We start from the raw sequence: 24,298 nt of genomic DNA, 5'->3' as shown, positions 1-24,298 counted from the left end.
GATTTTTTAAGGCAATAAGCCATAGTACGTGATTAATATATTACTGAAACTTTATATTATTCTTTTACGCATCTTAATGACCTTGAATGATAAAACTCAAAACCATAAAGTTATCTTATTAAAAGCTACAATTTTCATAAACAAAGTATCTTTATCTGGCACCATCCAGAAATATATGTTTTTTCTAAGCTTAGGAGCCCTAGTACATGGTTAGTATGCTGCTGAAATTTTATAGTTTTTAGCATCTTAATGGTCCTAAATAAAAAAATCAAAATTAGAAGGTTATACATCTCATGGAGAGCTGCAATTTTCATATGAAAATCATCCTCATATCAAGTCGTATGAAAACAAATACATTTTTTAAGGTGGATCCTTGGCGTTGATACGTGAGTCTCGTCTGTCAGATCCATAGCGGGTCGAGTAAAACCTGGATAAAACTTATTGCAATTTTAGGAGTCAAAAATACATTTTGTGACTTTGAGAACTGAGATGGCACTTCTAGATAAATTTGAGAACCGCCGGTCATGACTCATGGATGCACTCCTACATGTCCATCCTTCGCAATGCATTGATGATGGTGCACTCCACTGCCACGGCTGCCGTTGTTATTGGGAGCAGCAGCCTGGACCAGCCCATCGGGCCCTGGGACCTGACCAGCAAGGAGCAGGTTTTGCTGAAGCCTTGTCAAATCTGGCAGGAAACATGGCCCATGGGCGCATGGAGGCAGCGGCATGCATGCACGAAAAATGTCCATTCTATCTAAACCTAAAGTATTTTTGCACAAAAAAAATATCTAAACCTAAGTATTCTGATTTTATTCCTTAAACTTCAAAATTGAATATCTTATCCTCTAAACTCTCAAAATCATTAAAATTACCGCCCTATCTTGATTTGGAGTGGTTTTAAAAAGAAAAATTTGCTAAATACTTGATGAGATTTTTAAACCACGAAAAATGTCTCTAAGATTTTAAAAATTCAGAAAAAAATTCTATAAATATATTGGGACACTAAAAATTCAAATAAAACTCTTAGAGATTATGAAAACAACTTTAGAAATTTCAAAAAATAGGTTTATCTCTAGAAAATGGGAAAATATCCAAAAAAATATAAGAAATTCCCATAACATTCTAATTGATGTATAAACATGTTTTAATTTTTTTACATGTAAAAAAATATGAGATGCAAAAAGCATGAATGCAACACACATTAGTGTTGGATGCATTCGAGTTGGTTGTATTAAGTTTTTGTTGCAAAAAAAAATTCAAAACATGTTGGCATACCAATTAGAATGATTTGAGATTTTTCTAGATTTTTTATGAATATTTTTCCATTTTCCTAGAGCTAAATCTACTCTTCTAAAGCATCTAGAGACATTTTCATGGGCGCTAAATATGTGATTTAAATTTGTCGTATCCCCATCTATCTCTAGAATTTTTTTTCCGAATTTTTTAAAACACAGATATTTTATGTTGTTTAAAAACCTTATCAAGTATTTACCCTTTTTATCTGGAATAAGATAAAAGCGTCTTCAAAACCACTCCAAACCAGGACAGGAAAGTGTTTTGAAAGTTCAGGGAGTAAAATGTCTAGTTTTGAAGTTCAAAATTTATTTTTTCCATGCAGCAATTACAGGTCTGCGATGGTCATGTACTCCGAACATAAGCATCTACTCACTCCGGCCCGGAAATCCTGAGTCAAACAATCCCAAGTTGCAACGAACCACTACAGCAGAAGAGCTGTGCACGCGAATGTCTCAATATAGTTCTGCACAGTATGACTGCTTGGATTTTTCAATCATGCCATGCAAAACCAAGAGAACAACAATGCATCCAACTATGCCCGAACCTGCACAGTTTACACTTTGATCAACACCACTAGCAACGACAGAGGATGTCAGCAATTTTGAGCACCGACGACATGAAATTTGCGACTCTCAGCGATATAGCATCAACATAGATGCCAGGAACGATAAAAGAAAGCTCAGATAAAGTTTACAGCTATACATTCGAGACTGATACATCGTCGTTAGCAGTAATGCAGGTGAAATGTTTGAGGACCAGAGACGAAATTTTGATGGTCTCCCAGAACTAACCTGCATGCTAGCCTATTGCTCATGACCTCATCACTGCATGGATGGCATGATCCAGCAGCTTGCTCATCACAACAGCAAGAATATAATCTTCAACTTTGCACTGCCGCAAGCAAGGGCTTTTTTTTTTTAACAAATCAGGCAGGAGAGCTGCCGACTATATTAAGAAGCAGATGAAGCCAAGACTGGGCAAAAATAAACAGATACCAAGCAAGAGCTCACACATCAAACATTCAAACGAGCAGCTCTAATACGCATGCAAAAAAAGAAGCCATTGTTGTGGCCTGCCATTTTCAGCGTCCATGCATCACATCGACCGGCTTCATCTATTGCACCGAAAAAGATCGTCCAGACTTCTGACATGTTACTGTATTTAGTTGATAAGGATGTTACCTCCTCAAAAGTAACTGCACTAAGCCTCCAGCGATAGTAGTGTCTCTCTAGCTTTTCTGTCTTCTAAAATATATCCGATAATGCATGCAGTGAGATTAGACTAGGGTATATCCAACAAACATAACAGCTCATAAGATGATTAACCGGACCATCTTTCCCAAGTACTGGAAGCATTTTGCAGCTTCTTTCAAGCACAAGTTCCTGTCCTTCCGAGTCCAGTGCTGCACAGTAGAAAACCATGGGCTCGTCAGAATAAACTCTAACGAAATCAGGGGGGGAAATTACCATCTATTGCTAACCTTGCTGAGCTCATTCAGCTTCTCCCTGGCATCTTTTAGTAGAAGTTCAGCATCAGTATCCCACTTGTAGAATTCCAGCTCCCTTCCTTCAAGAATTTTCTTGCAGATCTATTTCAATTCACAAATCAGTTCACTATGCTTCTAAACAGGCAGTACCTAAATTCTAAGACAGTATATGTTCAGAGAGCACGATGAGGTGTAGCACAAATAATAGATAGTGATACTGCAGGTGATATCCAGTACCACTGTGATGAACCTTTTTTTGGCCAAATATAGGGGTACCAACACACCAGGAGCCTCAAAATTTGTGAAATAACGCATCAGGTACATAAAATGCACCAAACTCATAAATTTCTCAGCAATGTGCCCTTATAAAGATAGAAGCAACCTAGCATTTGGCCCACCCAAACTTGGGCCAGAAGAATCAGTAGGTTCTTTTGCACTATCCTACACTTGCTGGTCATCAACTCCACAGTTTTACCCTGAGAAGTAGACTTCTCACTAAGAGAAGTGTTTGCACTTGTCATGGGATTGCCTTCCTAAATTCCACCTCTATTTAGAAACTCTGAACCCCAGTGTTTCAGTGGAGGATGGTATCAAAGATGAAATTAGTTTATGGTGCTTAGCCTTAGCATAGGTCATGGGTCAGGACTAGCTTCATTAGTCCAGGTTTGGGTCATTTTTGTGGTGCAGTACCAGGTGATTGTCTTCTTGATATTTTCTGCCCCATCTTAATTCCTTTGTGAGATAAGGGTGTTGTGTTGTAAGGGACCGTTTTCTCTCTCTTTTTAATATAAAGATACACGTCTCTCTTGCATGTTCGAGAAAAAAAATGAAGGATGGCAGCTATTGGCCTGAGCTCTGAGAGGTGGGTAAGCCAATTACATGTGGAGGTCAGGCAATGCGGATTGCAGACACGCAGCATGACAAGTGGCAGGCCCTAATGCCTCAGAATACAACAATGACCACCTTACTAGAGTGCCAAATGCCATGTTGCAACTATATTTTTCATGTCAGAACCAAGATTATATGTTCCAGGGGGGGGAGAACATTGGCATTTCTTGAACAGTTCAATTGCATTGCAATGGTAAAAAAACCTAAACAATCTCATATAACTGAAAATTGGAGGAACTTAAACTTTTCACATCTAGATAAGAAATCTATAATTGCAATATCTATATTTTAGCATTCTGGCAATGCCATGGATAAGTGACATTAAACTTGAAAAGCAATAATACTGAAGATCGTATCAGGTACAGACAGTGCGTTACCTTATTGCCTATTGCCACACCTCCAGTTATATGTGCAAAATAGATATTGTAATAATGGGAGAGGAATGCAGGAGCGTTGCTCTCAGCCAGTTCAGTCAGATAAGCTGCATAAGTTGATCCCAAAGTACTTGGCTCTGGGATTGCAATCCCTTGTTTTCTGAACCACTCCAAATCTTTTGAAATGCTAGCTGAACGCTCCAAACCACTTTTCCTGAAGTAAACATCTGAATGAACATTAAATTAATTATATGTGAGTAATTAGCTGTCATTTATGTTTTAGTAATTTGATTGTTTTTCCCCTTCAGGAGCTAGATCCAGATTTGAAATATTGTGAGCTGTGAGCCTTAAACTTACGCCGTAAAATGTTTGGAAGAGTCTATGCAAATTATGCATTTGTGAAGCATTTAATTGAAGTGCTTGGCAGACAAGGAAGGATGTAATGATTGTTTTCAAACAACATTTTCTGATTGGCGAGGTTTAGTATACATTTGACTAAAACACATGCAAAGGTCTTGTAGTTTGTAGATATGCTCAACAGCTCAAGTGCTCCAACATGGTAACACCTTCCAAGTAATTTTTTACTGTTATGACCTGCCATCTACATTACTGGCATCCTAAGGAAAGAGTGAACAGTGTGATAGTCACTACACAGAGAGAGCTCAAGAACATATTTCATTGCTCAGAATGCACCTTACACCATTTGCCAGTGAAAACACCAATATAGAAATGTAGTGTAACACATCTTACTCTATGTATGCCATTGACATTGCTGTCCAGCTATCACAAATTTGGATTGGAATACCACAAGTACCACACAATGACACAATGCTACAAACTGAACCCCAGGATATGTCACACGTTGCATGGTTTCCAGCGTATCTCCAACTAGATGCTACAGAAGGCACTCCTATTATTAATATTAGACTCCGAGTGTACCCTATTGCAGTCAAATCTAATAGAACGAATGTGATATTGTAGTCAAATCTAATAGAACGAGATGTGCAAACAAAATAGATAGTTCTTAGCCAGGAAGATATATCCATAGGGATTGGAGCTATCCAGGGAGTACAAGGATACCATCTGTCGGGTTCATAAACCCGGGGTTCCTCATGTACCAGCTTCTTAGCAAAGGCTCGGCCCAGCAGACGACATTGCGAACGACGCGCAACTCATGGGCCGGTCCAAATACCTAAACGACAGGACAGAAGGGCGATCTAGTCTTCGACCGGAAGGCCTGACCGAGAAGGAACGGCGCCTGCTTCCGACTCTGGCCCGACTCTCTGACCCGAAGGCCTCGCTTCCGATTCCGGGGCCTCCGGATGATCTCTCCGACCGAAAGGCCTGGCAAAACGCCACTTCCGACTCCGACCCGCGTCTCCGACCGGGGATGCGCCGAACCCCTGCTCACAGCTCTTCCCCAACTGGCACAATCAGGTCCGACTGGGACCAACCGACCGGGGACGCCCGCTCGGTAAGGACCAGGAAACGGACGGAGAAAGTAAGGCAGAGCACTCAAGTCAACTGCAATACCGAGGACCGTACCCTGTACACCTGCAGGACAGTACCCTGCGACCTCCCTAGCATGACAGAACCTAAGCAGTGTTGTAGGCGCCGACATTTACCCTACAGTGTTGTGGGCGCCATCAACTCCCATACCAGACGAACACGGTAAGGCTCCCCCACATGCCTCTGGGCATCAACAGTGTTGTGGGCGCCAGCATTTACCATACTAGGCGAACATGATAAAACCCCCTAAATGCCTCTGGGCATCAACAATATGGCAGGCACCGACGTCTGCCATACCAGAAGAAGACGACGCAACCTCCCACATGCATCTGACATTAAATAGTATTGTGGACGCCTACCATCATTTTGTACCCGCCGGCGTGGGCAACAAGACTTAGTAGCATACATACTCTCTCCCTCTCACTTGTAAGGCCATCCTCTTCATCTATAAAAGGGGATGAACTCTCTTCCAACAGGGAGATCTCTAGGTTCAGTAGCACACAACAGCAGAACCACTAGGTTCAAACCTCGAGCACACGCTCAAACACATAGCACATAGCGGAGCTCCCGTCACTCTCGGCCCTGACCAGAGTCCGACCGGACCTCTTGTACCCCCATCTTTCTCCCTTCCGTTTGTAACCCCACAGCAAACTTCAAGCACCTGGGCTCAGAAATAAAGTCACCGACCGACTCAAACTGGACGTAGGACACGTTGCCTGAACCAGTATAAATCATGTGTCATTGAGTGCTAGACCACCTACGATCACAACGTACAGCAAAATTATAAATATTTACGTGTTGGTCACTTTCTACACCGACAGTTGGCGCCGTCCATGGGGAAGACGCTGTACGTTCACACTTTTTGGTCATCGGATGACCCACTTTCCTGCCACCTTCGCCATGGAGGGCTCAAGCGATACGACTCGCTTCGGCTCACTGGAGTTTCCCGCACTCCCACCTGTTGGGATGCGGATTCCACCCGTCTTCGAACTGTCTCAGGCCTTCCTCTTCGGAAGCCTGGACTTCGTCGCCGACCGGCTCGACGTATTACACCTCCGCGAGGAGGCAACCATCCCGGTGCCCATCGGAGGGGCGCCCTCCGTCGGCTCCGGGACACCCAACGACTTCAACGACGAGGCGTCTGCGCTTCATTCCGAGCAAACGCTCTGCTCAAACCCCGCTGTGAGTAATGTACATACTGTTATTTACTCGTTATTTACTATTTTCCGCAGATTATCTGGAGGGAACCCGTTGTCCCTGCCGCGACCGCCATGCGACCGGTTCCCCTACGGCCTCGCGTCCTCCGCGGATGCGTACGCCCAGGGGCTCCGAAGGATACTGGCGTTGCCCCCTCTCACGTCCGAATTCGTGGGGATGGCGAGCTATGCTCCCACTTGTTTCCTCGACCTCATGGATGATGATGTTGAGAGTGACGGCTCCAGCATCGGCGACGTGGCACCTAGCCACCGTCCGTCCCGGGAGTGCGCTATGGCGGACGCTCCGGGACAGCCGTCGGTGGTAGCGGAGTCCTCGCGGACTCACACCCCACCGGACCCTCGTGCGGGGACCCTCGCGCTCACACGAGAGCATGGCGAGGAGCTACGACAACGGCGGCAGAACCAGCCGCCACCTGCGTCGGCGCGCTCGGCGCACCACACTACGCCCCGTGCGCATAACCCGACGAGCGACGCCCGGGGTCACGCCCGCCAGGTCCAGCGCAACATCATGGACGGGGGGAACGATCCCCCACAGTTCGCTCGGGTTGGCCAGAACATCGCCGCTGCGGCTATGCTTCTGCGTGGTCTTCCCGAGCTGAACGACCCCCAGGAACAGGCGATCCACCGGAACCTCCGGACACTGGTGGAAACCGCCACCGTTCAACAGGCGAAGAGCTCCGCATCACGACACCGACTTGCGACCTCTCTCCCCACCAGGGGAGTGGGGACGCACCAGACGAATCGCTCCACCCGCTCACCGCTACAGCCACCGAGCGCGGCACAGGAGGCCGCATCTGCGCCTCGGCCTGACCTGGCGCCCGCTCCGCACCGACCGCCTGTACGCGAGCGGCTCGGGCCGAACCAAGACGCTCGTAGCGTCATCACCAACCGGCGACGGTCCCGGCATGATGATGACGTCCATCGAGCGACAGTGATGGCAGGCGACACAGACCCCGGCCGGACCGTCGTGAGGAGTGGTGAAACGCACCCCAAGCGCGGTCGCCGGCCGGACGACCGGAGTCTTAGCCTGGATGGCCCAGGACTACGGGCTTTTGACCGATGCATCCAGAGAGCGCCGTTCCCGCAGCGCTTCAACGGAGGCCGCGACAAAGGCAAGGCCAAGCGTGAGGAACAGGACGAGGGCCCCTCCACGCAGAGGGGCAAAAAGAACAAGAAAGATCGTCGCCGACCGGCCAACTCTGCGTTGGTCGCCGCGGTTGATCACACGGGCAAGCAGCCCCAGCAGGGCCTACCGGACCCACTTCAACGAGCTCATGGAGAGCCCGTGCACCAACCACGCCTACCCCGTCAAACACCTCTACAAGGACTGCGAGCTCCTCAAGCGCCTTCTGCGACAGGCCGGCGGGCCGAAGGAAGAAAACGGCAAAGAGGCAGCGGCCAAGAAAGGGGCGTAGCGGGCAAAGATCCGGACGACTGAATGTCGCTATACGGCGACAGAGGTGATCCGACCGGGCGCCTACCGACTGAAGGACGACAACGGCGACGTTCTCACCAACACTTAGAACAACAAACAGCTACGTCGTTTCTTCCCCTAAAATTCAGTCTTACCATTTTTTATTTAACGTTTACTCGAGGGCTCCACGGGGATGCAATGTCACCCCTCTTTTTACTATCATATGATAAATACATTTTTTCTCCGAACGAAAGGGTAGTCCGTTCCTTTAATTACCTTACGTAACTTTGTTCTAAATATTCCGACCGATCGCACCCCGCCTCTACCTACGGTTACGAGCAGCTGAGCCTCGCGGGCCACGTCCGGGCTCTTAAGGTTGCAGCCTACGGTGCGAACAGGCATGTACGAAAAAAAAGAATAAAAAACAAAGTTATGCTAAGGTAAAAATAAGAAACGAACGGGACAAGCTTCCCCGAACGAAGTAGTTCCATCACAAAAAACACACTTTACACAGGGGGCTCCTCCACGACATCATCTTTTACATTTGCTAAAGTATTTCTAGTCTAAAAACTTCTACTATGGCTCCTTGGCGGCATCGGCTACCGGCTCGACCGGCGAGGGTGGGAGCTGCTCGTCCTCCGACTGGGCAACGTTCGGCTCGGTCGAAGGCGAGGCGACGTCCGCTTCCGACCCAGGCTCAACGCCATCCACAGGCTGGGCGACGTCCTCCTGACGCGCGCCTGCGGCCATGTCCGCACGGCGAGCATCCATCACCCACTGCACGGAGACTTGCTCCGCCACTAACTTTGCGTGTGGCAGCAAGCTCTCCCCGAGCGAGTGGATGTCCTCCGTGCTCCAGCCGTCGGCATACCCGTTGTAGATGGTGGCGAAGTCCAGGTCCGGGTGGTACGTCGCCACTGAAGTCAACACCCCGGACGTCCCGTAGAACAGCCCCTCGGTGATGAGGGCCCGAACCGCATCCGGAACCTCCGCCAGCCGGATGGCGGGCGCACTAGTACTTAGCGCCGACCCGAAGACTTCTGAGACGACGAGCTGGGCAACATTGCGCATCTGGTTAAATTCCCCCTCGAGAGCACGTCGCTCTTCAAGGGACTTGGCCAGTGCCTCCGCATTCCGGCCAATCGTCGCCTTGGCCGTCGCCAGGTCCTGCTCCAGCGACTCCACCTTTCCACCCAGCTCTGGAAAAAGGACGACAAAGCTCAGAATCAAGCTAAAGGAACAAACCAACACGCCGAAAAACAGAAAAGGTACGTGCCGAGGCGGGTGTTCTCGAGGATGGAGTCCCTCCTCCTGCCGAGTCACCTGCTCGCGCAGCCGAACGTTCGCCTCCTCCGTCCCCATCACCCGGCCCCGAAGCGCGAGCACTTCCTTGTCAGCCTCCGACCGAGCCTTTCGCTCCGACTCCAGGGCCTTCCGCTCCGTCTCCAGGGTCTCTAGGGATCTTTGGAGCGCCGCCTCGGTGTCTGCCAGGGACTTCTGCAGCGCCGCCTCGGTTTCCGCCTGGCGGGCCTTCGCCGCCTCAAGCTCCCGCTCGGCGGCAGTCACTCGTTCCGCCGCAAGGACTTCTGCCGCACGCGCCTCGGTCGCCTCCGCCGCCCGGTCTTGGGACTCGCAGCGGGCGCTTAAGCTCGGCCATCCGGGCATGCTCCATCTTTAGGAAACGGGACTTGCGGCTCGACATCTCCTCCAGACCCTGCAAAAACGAGAAGCAAGCGTGCTGAAGCAACCGACGAAAGACCAAGGGGTCAAGGACGAGCGTGGGAAACTCACCGCCGTAGCGCAGCGCAGGTCGACCTTGACCAACCGCTGGACGGACTCAACCCGCTCCTGGGCCTCCTCAAGCTTCACCGACAGCTTGGCGAGATCGGACTCCACGGCGAATCCTCTCCCCACAAGGATGTCCTAGAGCTGACACTCCTGCGAATCCCGAAGGATGAACCGAACCTTCGTCGGGTCCTCGGGGTAGGGCCACACAAGGTCGGTCTCCTCCAGCCCGCTGGAGGGCCCAGCCTCCGACCGGACCCACCACCAGCTCCCGCGACGGCACCAGCAGCTCCACTGCGTCACCTGCTTTGTCGTCGGAGGGGATCTCCACCACCTCGGTTTCACGGGCCACCGGCGGGCGTTCCGACTCTGTCCCAGCCGCGTCTCCCCGCGGCACCTCCAGCTCCGACCGGGAGGGTGAGCCGCGCGGCCCCCGCCCGACGAGGTAGGGAGCCCGATTTCCCTCTCCTCTTCCGCCGCAGCCGTTGAGGAGGGGCCGCAAGGGATATCTCCGACGCGGCCTCCGCCGTCACCACCGGGATCGCTGCCAATACCGTCGCCGCCGCTGCCGCCGTACTAGCGACCGACCCGAGGGGCGCCGCACCCGGAAGGGAAGGACACGCCGCCACCACCCTGCTCTCCCCGCCGCTCGCCACGGCGCGCTGCAAGGTGGGCCTCCAATCCTCCCGCACGGGAGTTGGGGTGATGCTCAGCCCCGTTGAAAGCTCTAGTTTGATTTTGGTGAATTGATAAAACCCTAAGTGCTAACCTAGTTTATCAAGTGATCATGAGATAGGTAGCACACTTCAAGTAGAGAAGCTAATGAAGATCATAGCATGACAATGGTGATGGCATGGCGATGATCAAGGGCTTAAACTTGAAAAGAAGAAAGAGAAAAACAAAAAGCTCAAGACAAAGGTATAACTTGTAGGAGCTATTTTGTTTTGGTTATCAAAACACTTAGAGAGTGTGATCACATTTAGGTTTGATAGCCGTACTATTAAGAGGGGTGAAACTCGTATCGGAATACGGTTATCAAAGTGCCACTTGATGCTCTAACTCGTTGCATATGCATTTAGGATCTAGTGGAGTGCTAACACCCTTGATAATATTTGTGAAAATATGCTAACACATGTGCACAAGGTGATACACTTGGTGGTTGGCAGATTGGAGCAAGGGTGAAGAAGTTTGAAGTGAAAACAAAGGAGATGCCAGCGTCGGTCAAGTGACCGGACGCTGGATCCAAAAGCACCGGACGCTGACTGCTTGCGTCCGGTCGCGTTGACTGGCGGTACAGAGGCTAGGGTTTACCACCGGACGCTGGGCTCTGTCCGGTCGAGGTGGACCGGACGCGTCCGGTCGAGGAAAACCAGTTTTCGACCCTTACTGTACTCGACCGGACGCTGAGGCTCCAGCGTCCGGTCAGTTTTACCGGAGTGTCCGGTCAGGTTCGTAGCCGTTGAAATCTGACGAACAGCGTTTGAAGCTGGTGACGCGTGGCGTCCATCAGTGGACCGGACGCTGAGTCCAGGATCCGGTCAGTATGACCGGAGCGTCCGGTCAGAGCGCAGTGTGCCCAGTGAAGGGGTACAACGGCTCTATTTCGTGGGGACTTCTATTTAAGCCCCATGGCCGGCTGTGGCTCATATCTTTGGCCATTTTCATTAACATAGCAACCTTGTGAGCTAAGCCAAAGTCCTCCCACTCATCTCCATCATTGATTCATCATTATAGTGAGATTGGGAGTGATCCAAGTGCATTGCTTGAGTGATTGTATCTAGAGGCACTTGGTGTTCGTGTTTCGCTGCGGATTTCGCTTGTTACTCTTGGTGGTTGCCGCCACCTAGATGACTTGGAGCAGCGAGGATCGTCGAGCGGAGGTGGTGATTGTCTCCGGCTCCGATCGTGGTGATTGTGAGGGGTTCTTGACCTTTCCCCGGCGGAGAGCCAAAAGGTACTCTAGTGGATTGCTCATGGCTTGTGTGATCCTCATCTTGTGTTGGTTGTGTGGCACCCTATTGAGGGTTTGGCATGTGAAGCCAATTAGCGCGTGAACCTCCAAGTGAGTGAATCGCCACAACGAGGACTAGCTTGCCGACAAGCAAGTGAACCTCGATAAAAATCATTGTGTTCATCATTGATTGGTTCTTCATCTACACGGCGGTATAACTATCCTAATCACTCTCATTACTTCACCGCAAACTAGTTGACAAGCTCTTTAGTGTAGCTAGTTGTGAGAGCTTGCTTGCTTGGTTGGTGTGGCTCTTTAGTTAGCCTTTGAGAGCACACTAGCATAGGATAGTGTCATAGCTTTTGTGTGGATCGACACTATCTAAACTAGATGTGTGGTAGGTGGCTTGCATTTTGAGTAAGCTAGCGCAACACTCGCTTCACCTCATAATTGTCTAACCATTTTGTTAAGTGTTGTTGTAGAAATTTTATTAGGCTATTCACCCCCCCTCTAGCCATTAGGACCTTTCACCCGTCAACATCCGGCCGCTGTCGAAAAAGTACAGGTCAGACACACTAAAAAAAACTCAACAGCAAGATCGAAAAGAAACAAAGAAAGGCATACTAGGATGTAAGCGGTACGACTCTGAAACCCCGACCCGACGTCAACGGGCCAGCAGGGCGAGGACCGCTCCCGGGCCGCGACCCACGCCCCCTCACTTCAACCGGGGGCGGAGTCGACCCAACCGGCTTTTGCTCAGCCCGCGAATCACCACGACCTTCGGCTCGGGGCACGCTGACCGGAGCAGCTGGCGGGGCATCCTCCCGCTGTGAGTCGCGCGCTGGCTCCAGCCCCGACGACGCGCGGGTGCGAGCCCGCTCCTCTGACCGCCTGGCTCGCTCCGCCGCGGCAGGCGGGGACTAGGCCGGCGACGCCTCAGAAGGGCGCGGTGACCGCGTTCGCTTCGCCTCCCGTTCGCCAACAGCGTCCACGCTCGCAGCACGCTTCCTCGGCGTGGGAACATCGCCACGCCTCTCTGCCTCTTGCTCGCTGCCAGCAGATGCGGCCGCAGGATCGCAACGCTCCGCCGAGGTCACAACGACCTCCTGGCTTTCCTCCTCCTCGAAGAAGATCATGTCATCCCCCACCTCTGTGGGGTCCTCCGACTCGAGCCCTGACTCGACGTCGCTCCTATTTTCCCCGGCCCGCACGCGCCGGCCGATCTCCTCCTTCTCATGCTTCCGCCGAGCCTCCTCGGCTTTCTTCTTCTTGGCATCCGCCGCTTCCTTCTGGGCAGCGTGCTGGGCCGCGCCCTTCGGCCCCTTCGGAAGGTGCGCCCAGGACTTGTAAACCCCAAGTCCCTACGGAACAAGTGACTCAAAATAAAAAAAACAGGAAAGCAGAGGAGAAATGAACACAGAGTAGAGAGAGGGGAGCATACCAGTTTGGACACCATCGCGGAGTTAAGAGGTCCGGGCTTTCCGTCGAGGTTCTCTTTAGGCCTCAGCTGCAGCACCCGGTCGAGGCAACTCCAGACCTCGTCGTTCGGCAGCTCCTCTGGCAACGCACGGTCAGGGTCCGTCGGGCCGCTGTACTTCCACATCGGCCGCGTCCTCTCCGCCAGCAGAGCAACCCGACGGCGGAAGAGGGTGTGGAACACCCGCACCCCGTCAAGGCCGCGCCGCACGAGCTTCTAGAGCTCCGCCTCGATAATCTCCACCTTCTTCTTCTGCTGACTGGCGAGGCCCCACGACCAGCTGTCCAGCCTCTCTGGCCTCCTACCGGTGAAAGGGGGGACCGGCGCCTCCGCCGGGTTCCTGATATAGAATCATTCCCTGTGCCACCCCCGATTGGAATCGCAGGGGGTATACACGGGGTCCGAGCCCCCCACGCTCGGTTTCTTCTGCAGCGCGAAGCCTCCCACCAGCGCGATCATGAGCGGCTTCCCCTTCGACAAAGCTCGCCCAGAGAATATCCGCCGGAAGAAGTCCACGTGCGGCTCCATCCCGAGGAAGGCCTCGCACACGGTGACAAAGCCGGCGATATGCAGCACCCCAGTCGGATTGAGGTGATGCAGCTCCAGACCCCACTCATTGAGGAGCCCACGCAGGAACCAGTGCGCGGGGTATCCTAACCCGCGCTCATGGAAGGCGAGGAAGGAAACAACCTCGTCGGCCCGAGGTTGCGGTAAATCCTCCCTCCTAGGAGCCCTCCAGTGCGCCACCTTCTTCAGTGGCAGAAACCCCTTCTCGGCGAATCTTCCAACACCGACTCCCTCACGACGGATGACCTCCAGCTCGACATTTCGCTCCGAGTTCGCGAATGGATCTGTGAGTTTTCTCCTCTCCCTCGCTCTCCCCTTTTTCTCTTCTAGGAACCGCCGCGGCACACAGACGCTCTTGGCGAGAAGGAAGAAAGAGAAGAGACGGCAGATGAGGAATAGGCGAAGGAACAGGGCGAAAGCCCTCTCCCTTCTCCTACTTAAAGAAAGGGGCACAACAGTTGGGAAAGGCGCGGCGATCGGGGAAAGGCGAAACGACGGGGGCGAAAAACCCCCTCCCTTCCCCCATTCAATACGGATGAGATACGATGGGACGCACCCTGCCCGACGGAACAGCGCCTGGTCAGACGGGACGTGGCCTGGGTATGGCCCACCACTACCGCACGCAGGGCGCAAGAAACGAGGCGCCACTGCGCGCAGGCTGCTAACCGTCTTCCTAGGTGGGACTTGGAAAGACCCAAACAACGAGATCTCCGCCAGGAGAGACCAACGGGCTTCCTGAGTCTAATCGGATGGCTCAGGCGAACGCTGAGAGACAGGTAAGGAGCAAAGGGACGCCCCATGTGGGCCATGCTGACTCCGTCACGAACGACGAGTGCGGATCCCGGTCCGACATTTTCGATTGGAGCTCCTCAAACCCCGTCACTCGAGTTATCAAGGTAACATTACCGACCCCCACTCTTTCTTTATAAACATTCACTCGCTCATGCACGCATTCATTCATTCCATACATGCAAAGCATTGCATATGCAGTCAAATGCATCACAACGCTCCGTGTTGCGTCAAGAAGCGGCAGTTGCCTCATTCAAACATGAGCAACGACCGACCGGGGTTCGAAGGCCGGCCCACGAAGGGCTCGAGGCCGCCTCGCGTCAAACAGAGCCAGGGGAGAAAACGCAGATGAGCCCCGAGCGGCCCTTGCCCAGTCTGCCCCGAAGCAGACAGGGTCGTCTTAACCTTCTCGTTCGATCATAACCTCGCCAAACCCACAGAATCTCCATCGAGGGGAGGCCAGCGGGCCACCCGGGCCGGTCTCCAAAACGACCCAGGCATCTGTCGGGTTGCAGGTTAAGGAGCAGTGGAATGTCACAGGAGGGCTATGCCGACCTCGTCACGAACGACGGACCCGGATTTCACTCGATCATACCCGTTAGTGAGCTCATCGAGCGCGTCACTCGAGCCCGAGCCATCGAGGATGGCGACGTTAGCTCAGCCCCTCCATTTGTGAGAAACCGAGGACGGGGTAACGCACAAAACTCAAACCGACCCCTACCAAGCCCAACGGAGCTCAGGGGTTCAAGACACCCAAAACGTCTCGGCTGCGCTTGGGTCCGCGACTCCGACTCGCCCAAATCCCTCGGCGCGCCCGACGCCTGGATTCGCGAGTCTGTCTCGTCCGATCCCCCGGCGCGCCCGACGCCTGGATCTACGAGCCCATTTTGATCCCTCGGCTGCGCCTGACGTCAGGATCCACGAGCTCCGTCTCGCCTGATCCCTAAAACAACTGCCTCGGCTGCGCACGACGGGTCCGCGAGTCCGCGTCGACCGACGCCAGGATCCGCGAGCTCCGTCTCGCCCGATCCCTAAAAAACCGCCTCGGCTACGCACGACACCTTGGTTGACGACTCTGTCTCGACTAAAATGCACGCACACACGCCGCTAACAAGAAAAACACCAGACGATTCTACCCGAATCGCCCGGGGGCTACACCTGTGGGTGCGCTCGCGCGCACCCGCTGACAAAACAAAAACTTCCCCCGCTGGCAAACACGAAAAACCCCCCAGACTATTCTACCCGAATCGCTCGGGGACTACACCCGCGGGTGCGCTCGCGCGCACCCGTCGTCAAGACAAAAATCCCTCAGACGATTCTACCCGAATCGTCCAGGGGTTTGAGGGCTCCTGTCGGGTTCATAAACCCGGGGTTCCTCATGGACCGGCTTCCCAGCAAATGCTCGGCCTAGCAGGCGATATTGCGAACGACGCGCAACTCATAGGTTCGCCCAAATACCTAAACAACAGGACAGAAGGGCAATCCAATCTCCGACCGGAAGGCCTAGCCGAGGAGGAACGATGCCCGCTTCCGACTCTGGCCCACCTCTCCGACCGGAAGGCCTCGCTTCCGACTCCGGCGCCTCTGGACGGCCTCTCCGACCGAAAGGCCTGGCAAAACGCCACTTTCAACTCCGACCCGCGTCTCCGACCGGGGATTAGCCGAATCCCTGCTCACAGCTCTTCTCCAACTGGCGCAATCAGGTCCGACTGGGACCAACCGACCGGGGACGCCCACTCGGTAAGGACCAGGAAACGGACGGAGAAAGTAAGGCAGGACACTCAAGTCAACCGCAATACCGAGGACCGTACCCTATACACCTGTAGGATAGTACCCTGCGACCTCTCTGGCATGACAGAACCCAAACAGTGTTGTAGGCGCCGACATTTACCCTACATTGTTGTGGGCGCCATCAACTCCCATACCAGACAAACACGGTAAGACTCCCCCCACATGTCTCTGGGCATCAACAGTGTTGTGGGCACCGGCATTTACCATACCAGGCGAACATGGTAAAACCCCCTAAATGCCTCTGGGCATTAACAATATGACAGGCACCGACGTCTGCCATACCAGAAGAAGACGACGCAACCTCCCACGTGCATCTGACATTAAACAGTATTGTGGGCGCCTACCACTTGTACCCGCTGTGCGTGGGCAACAAGACTTAGTAGCATACGTACTCTCTCCCTCTCACTTGTAAGGCCATCGCCTTCATCTATAAAAGGGGATACGCTCTCTTCCAACAGGGAGATCTCTAAATTCACTAGCACACAACAGCAGAACCACTAGGTTCAAACCTCGAGCACACGGTCAAACACATAGCACATAGCGGAGCTCCCGTCACTCTCGGCCCTTCAGACCAGAGTCCGATCGGACCTCTTGTACCCCCAATCTTTCTCCCTTCCGTTTGTAACACCATAGCAAACTTCGAGCACCTAGGCTTAGGAATAAAGTCACCGACCGACTCAAACTGGACATAGGGCACGTTGCCTGAACCAGTATAAATCCTGTGTCATTGAGTGTTAGGCCACCTCCGATCACAACGTACAACAAAACTATAAATATTTACGTGTTGGTCACTTTCTGCACCGACACCATCCAATTCATTGCCAACACCCAGCAACCTAACAAGCTCACCCAGCATCCATGGGCAATGGTGCCTCTATAATTTGTACCAGGGTCTAGACAACTACAGCTATGTTTACAGAACTTGAGGTGTCGCCTTGAACTGCTCACTCTATATTGCTAAATTTGTTTGTTCAAATTCTAGTGTAGTAGACCATTTTCTATACGTTGAGTTTTTGAATAATCACTACATGTGCAACATATGGTTGTTGTTGTTGTCACCATCCACATTTGGCTTATAATGCATTTGTTATATATTTGTTTGGGAAACTATCAGTGTTCTGGCAATATCCATGTCTGATTATGATACCATATACCAAGAGTATACGGGATGAGAGGTAGCCCTCTATACTAGTTACAGTTGCCCTGAATAGAACATATCTTCAACTAGCAATCCTTTCACAGAGGTGACAATGACACAGTCTCATCAGAGCAATGTACTTATGTACATGCAAGCATTCAAATGCAGCCAACATACACGCAAAACCAGTGAAGCACATATGCAAATCACAGACCGAGAGTCCGAGACCGAAATTCTAATTGCGGAAAATCACAGGCCACGACAATTAACCAAAATGGCACTCACGGTCACGGCAAAGAATCGGGAAGAGAACCGTGACTCACAGGCGACGTCGGTGGACTCGGCGACGACCTGCTCGATGGTTCCGAAGACGAGCTTGCTCTCCACCAGGTAGCGAACCAACCCCTCCATGCTGGGCATCCACTCCCCTGCCTCGAGCTCGCCCTCCTCCTCCTTCTCGTGCTCCTCCTTCACGCCGCCGCCGTCGTCCTCCTCCTGGTCCTCCTCGTCCTCCGACGCCCCCGCCCCGGCGTCCGCGTTCTCCGTCCCCGCCTTGTCCTTTATGGTGGTGCGCTTGGGGTTGCGCAGGCGCATGGCGACGAAGCGCATCTCCTCGGCGACGCCCACCGACTCGCCGGGGTACTGCTTCGGGTACCGCCGCGGCTTCGGCTTCGCTTCCTGTGGCGGCGCAGGCGCCTCCGCAGCGACCGGGGGCGGAGGGGATGGGGAGCAACTGGTGGCAGTTAGGGCTAGGATTCCGGGTCTGCGAGTGCCGAGCGAGCGGAGGGGAGCCACTCGCCGGGGTGGGGGCGGCGCGACCGCCGAGGCGGCGGCGGCAGCGATTAGCGGCATGGGTTTAACCGTTTCAGGGGGTTGGTTATCCGTTAGGCAAGGCGAATAGGCGATCCGGCTCGTGACTGACTGCAATAATCTCCGTGCGACACACACGCCGACTTGCCGAGTCGCCATCGCAAGACGTAACGCGGCGCGTTTATTCCTGAGGTAGTCCAACACAAAGTACGTCATGCAATGAGATGCAAGATTGATGTGTGTTTATTTTTTTCATTCAAGATAATGGAAAGATTTAAGATTATTATTCGTTTTTTTTTTGTCATCACACTATAAAAGAGAGTTTCTTTAGGGCTCTCTCTATAATAACCGTTTAATCCATATGCCGTGCTATGTGAGCCCTTCGTTATGCGTGACCTTACTTTTCCTCTATAACAACCATTCGATCTACACGTCGTACTATTTAGACTCTCCATTATCCGTGATCTTACATGTAAAATGTAAGACTCCTATTCAATCTCAAATACATCTCACGGTACGTCTATAATCTCACATACCATAAGTCACGTTTATTTTAGGTACATGATTAAGTACGACTTCTATCCTTGACCTGCACCATCTTTTTTTTCTTTTTTTTCACGTTTATTTCAGGTACATGAGTCAAGTTGACCTGCACCATCTTTTTTTTTCTTGGACTCCTAAGTCTCGATTCCTGAAGGCACGTCAATACGAATGCAACTCATCTCTACACCTAATAAGTCTCTAACCGGCAAAACCTAAGTCTTGGCTAAAGAAAGCTACGATCGGACTGAAAAAAACGTCCACACCAGCAGAACAAAAACAATCAGAGTCCGATCCGATCTGTACAGGCTATCTGTTACATATCGTCAGCGTCGTCCCGCTCCTTACGAGTCCTGTGGAGTCCGCGTCGCGATTCTGTCGCCCCGCTCCCCTGCGGAAACGTAAGTTGGGACGACATCCAGAACAAACTGGATCGAGGAGGAATAAATCGCGATTCTCAGTGAAGAAACAAACTTACGACTTCATTGTGTTCTTGAAGGCCGGCGGCCGGCGGCCATGGGAAACCGGCGACGAAACGCAGCAGAGGCTAGGGGCCCGGTGCTGGAGCTGGAGCGTCGCGGTGCTGGGGTCCGGCGGCGTGGCTGCGCGGCGCTGAGTCGGGAGCTGCTGGCGGCGGCGCGTTTGAGTTCATCGACTGAGTACGACTGTACGAGGAGCATCTGATGTCCGATGGGAGAGTAAAGACATAATGGAATGGAAATGGGCCTCCAGCGAGTCCAGCCCACACGCTGAAGTCTGACATGGTCAACGGCTCAGGGAAGAAGCAAACAAGCAAACACTTGGTCGTGATTCTCTAAAATTAGTCTCTTTTTATGCACAACAAAGATTTTTAGCATTTCAATGTCCTTGAAAGTTTGACTCATTGGAATGGAATTATATTACGTAGTCCCTGTTGCAACGCACGGTAAATTAACTTTAAGTGTAGCCCCCAGCATGTATTAGCAATTAAAAGGAAAAAAACAAAAAGTTAAGTTGTTTATGGGCTCAAAAAAAAACATAAAGTTATGTTCAGATGGACCTACTAAATAAATTATTACTACATTATTTAAGTTATAATTATTTTGCATCTACATGTGTTTGTTTATTTATATCACGTTATTTTATATCTATTTATTTAGGCACAATCTCATTAAATCATTAATAAAATCATAATCCCTCACATTGTTTGTGCGTTCATACAGTAAACATTGGGAAACTATGAAAAGGATAACGTTTAAAACCATATAAGTAGTAAGCCCACTACAATATAAGTGCTCTCTTCTCCGATCTCTCTAGAGCCACTGGTAGCACAACTGAGACTACGACGGGTTCTCCACCCATACAAGGATTGGGGTTCTCCACCCATACGAGGATGGATCAACAGAAGTATAGAAATATGATAAGATAGGGGCAACACGAGCCGTTTAACAAGGTGTCCAGTCAAAGTGCAGCGATACATGCAGCTAAGGCATCCTAACGAACAAACTATTTGAGTCTTGTTCTACATGACCCGATCAAATCGATCAAGCACTTGCCATCTACCATTATTGTATATCGACAATTCAATTAACATTTTCATTGCATTTGAAATAGTTTTTAGAATGTAAAGAGCGAGCGTCCGTCCTACCGCATGCCGCCTTCCTAGGCATGTGCCGTACTAGCCCAACAAGCTTCCATGTCTATATGTCTCTCCCATCTCTCTTACTCAAAAATATCTCCCGACTTGTGTTCGTCACGTGCTTTTCTGCGCTGTGTAGCTGTCCGCCTGCCCCACTCTGCATCGCCGCCGCAGCCATCTCCCCACGCGTGCCCCATCCTGCGCCACGCTGCCCCACTCCACCGTGGCCATCCCTCGCCATTGCGGGCATCCCCGGCCACGCCCCACTCCGCGCTCGCCCATCACGGCCACGGCGTGCACCGCACCACTCGGAGAAGGTCGTCGTCGGCTGGGACAACGTCTCCCGCGATCGGCCGAAGACACCACGATAGAAAGAAGCGCATGTTGCAAGCATATGTTTTAAGTATTTCAGATGTTTTAGAGGTATGGTGCAAGTGGTTTATACGGATGTTTCATAAGTAGATCGGGATGTCGCATATGTTGTAATGGTTGTACACGTATGTTGCAAGCTTCTGTTCCCTTTCATCTATTTTTTCCAGATATATGTTGCAAGTGTGTTTGTTTGGATGTTGCATATATTTCACACATATGTTGCAAGTATTTTATCTGGATATTGCGTATGTTTTACAATGGGTTTTAAATGTTTTTAGGTTTTTTGCAAGTGTGTTCAGATGCCTGTTTCAAGTGTTTTATATACGTTCAGACATATGTTGCCAGTGTTGTATCTGGATGCTTCAAAAGTAGATCGGATATTGCATCTCCCTCCTCCCTTTCTGTTGCCTCGCCTTGGTGTCTCCTCCTCTCGACATCAGGCTCGCCCTTCCCCCTCTTCTCGAAGCCGGTAATGTTCGGGATGGTGTGGACCTTGTGTGGGTGCGTGAAACGGTGAGAGAAACGGTCTGCATAAGAAACTAGCAAGACATCACGTCATGATAACTAGATCGGGTTTATCAAACAAATCCAGCTCAAAATTCCATTCTTGAAATAAAATACTACCAAATTAGTACAATTTGCATTGCCTCACACACTACTGATTAGTAAATTTTGCATAGGAAATTCTGCCTTTGATTTGTCTACCGTTGTTAATTCAAAACGATCTCAAAGACCTCAGCATGTCTTGTATTGGTACACCATAAAATCTAAGACGTCATGTGACACTATTCCATGGACTAATTTCATTTCTTCATATTACAGTACATAATTTTCACAAAGACACAAACTCTTGTAGTGACATGACTAATGCTGGAAAGAATTATTTTAAAAAAATCAAACAAAAGAGTTGTTGATTAAATTAAAAAGACTAGATTGGACAATACAACGAAGTAACAACAGTTCCTAAAAAATCGAAGTAACAACAAACAAACAAAAAACTACAACAATCAAAGACAACAAACTAAACTAACATATGTAAGCAACTATCTCAAATCGTCGACAACACCCAGTTGAACTGAGACCTCAACACATGCCATACACAATATTGTCACAACACTGTTCCACTCAAGCATAAAAAAATAGCAACAACAATACTATATAGCTACAACCAAACCATAAGCACTAGTTTTTCCCCAAAAAAAAACACAACTATACCCCCACATCACTATTCTAAAGCACCACCATCATTGGACGAAATGCTAACATGTCGATACACTATTGTCGCCGCTTATACCGTCATTATCGACGATGTCCTACACCGAACCACACATTGTCATAGAAGGCTAACCACCACACGGAGTCACAGACTGCTACAAGCAATGTAGCAGAACCTCCGCTTATGCCGCCTGTCAATCCTTGCACTAGATTTACACATACCATGCAGGGATAACCGCCACATGCCACTACAAAGCTGTGTAGGCATCACGCCATCACCTCCGTTTACATTGTATAATGATGTTGTCTCGCACCAGACTAACCCATGCCATGCAGTGCTAAACGGGGGTAGGCTGCTACAAGTTGTTTAACCATCACGCGCTTATGCTGCTTGTCGACACTGTCTTGCATTGAACTCACTCATGTCATGCAAGGATAACCATCACAGACAACTATAAGTTTTTTTTACAACAAACATCATTTAATTTCAACAACATCTTGCTGTTAGAACCATTACAGAGTTGATGGTTGTAGACTACAGTGCAACTTGTAAAGCGCACTTGTAAGGAAAATGGACCCTAGGCTCATTTACTTTGGATTTTGGTGTTTGATGACCAACACAACCAAATTAGACTAATAAATTTGCAAGTGATTGTCTTGTAGTCCAATAGGGTGCAAGACGTGACTTGGACGAAGGCAACGTGATGATCCGATGATCAACACCATAAGTAAGACCTTAGAAGCACAAGAGAAGACTCAAGATATCAAGCAAAGTCCAAGCATGAAGATAGGAACCACGCCATACGCAAGATCAGGAAGAAACAAGCTCACAGAAGTGACCGGACGCTGGACCGGACGCTGGAGGAAAGTGACCGAACGCTGGACCGGAAGCTGGAGGAAAGTGATCGGACGCTCCGATCAAGAGGCTCAGCAATAGACGTGACCAGACGCTGGCGGCAGATCGACCGGACGTAGGACAGCAGAGTCTTGTCGAGTATAGAGAGGTTCTAGAGCGGCGAAAATGCGACCGGACGTGTCCTGTAGCATGTGATCGGATGCTGGCAGCGTCCGATCAGTGGATCATGGCTCTAACGGTCAGGACGACTGGACGCGTCTAGTCAGGACGTGATCAGCATCTGGCCAGTAGCAGAAAAGCGGGATTTCATCCCCAACGGCTACTTTCTCAGTGGGGCTTATAAATAGACCACCCAACTGGCCATTTGAGAAGCGTGGAGCTGAGGAAACATATCAACGGTATTGATACACCATTTTAGTGATCTCCACTTGCATAGTGCTTAGTGATTCATTAGGTGATTAGCGTAGGTGCTTTGCGAAGTGCTTAGGTTGATTAGACCACCGCTTATGCGTTTGCTCTAGGTTTAGGCCTAGTGTTTAGTGAGGCTTGCATACCTCTTACCACTCGGTGCTTGCGCGCACCATTGTTGTACATCGGAGGGGCTTGTAGTCTTGCGAGATCACACCAATCACATTTTTGGTGTGACCGCCACCGTGTACCGGAGGGAACAAGGCCCGCGGCGTTTCGGCCGGAAGCTTGATAGTGAAGATGGCGGGGAGCATACAGGAGAGGCTTGCCGGAAGGCATGTCGAAGACCCACTTGCATGTGGGGAAGGCCCAAGACTATCCATGGAGTTATCCGACCGGGAGCTTGGCCCTTGCGAGGGATTCCTTGCGAGGGGCTCCAACGAGGACTAGGGGGTAGCTTGCGCGTTTCTCGATACCTCGGTAAAAATACCGAAGTCGTCGACGGGAGTTTGCATATATCTACCTTGCTCTTTAGCTTCCGCATTTACATTGATTGTATTACTCTCTTTGCGATAGAGATAGCAACACACTAGCAAAACCGTAGTTGCACATTTAGATAGTTTATCTTTTGCATAGGTTTTGCTAAGGTTAGAAAAAGAGGCCATAGTTTAGAGTTAGATTTTTAAGTTGCATAATTCACCCCCCCCCCTTCTTAGGCGTCATGGTCCCCTTCAATTGGTATCAGAGAAGGTTGGCTCAATTTGGACCTTTGGCTTAACCGTCGTTGAGCCG

At 50.6% G+C, this 24,298-nt stretch overlaps 1 protein-coding gene across 1 annotated transcript; it reads right to left on the bottom strand.

Annotated features, from left to right (window-relative positions):
• Positions 1-2,003: 2,003 nt before the first annotated feature.
• On the bottom strand, positions 2,004-19,695 carry LOC136497777 (probable inactive heme oxygenase 2, chloroplastic). Its single transcript, XM_066493638.1, has 5 exons — positions 19,516-19,695; positions 18,011-18,684; positions 4,053-4,276; positions 2,782-2,889; positions 2,004-2,703 (listed from the first exon to the last, which is right to left on the bottom strand). The coding sequence occupies exons 1-5, from the start codon at positions 19,521-19,523 to the stop codon at positions 2,611-2,613; spliced, it is 1,107 nt and encodes a 368-aa protein (XP_066349735.1). The 5' UTR covers positions 19,524-19,695; the 3' UTR covers positions 2,004-2,610.
• Positions 19,696-24,298: the final 4,603 nt, after the last annotated feature.

The sequence above is a fragment of the Miscanthus floridulus genome, chromosome 1, assembly GCF_019320115.1.
Source record: "Miscanthus floridulus cultivar M001 chromosome 1, ASM1932011v1, whole genome shotgun sequence".
In the NCBI taxonomy this organism is placed as follows: Eukaryota; Viridiplantae; Streptophyta; class Magnoliopsida; order Poales; family Poaceae; genus Miscanthus; species Miscanthus floridulus.
Note: the sequence above shows the minus strand (reverse complement) of the source record. Positions and strands in the feature narration are given on the sequence as shown.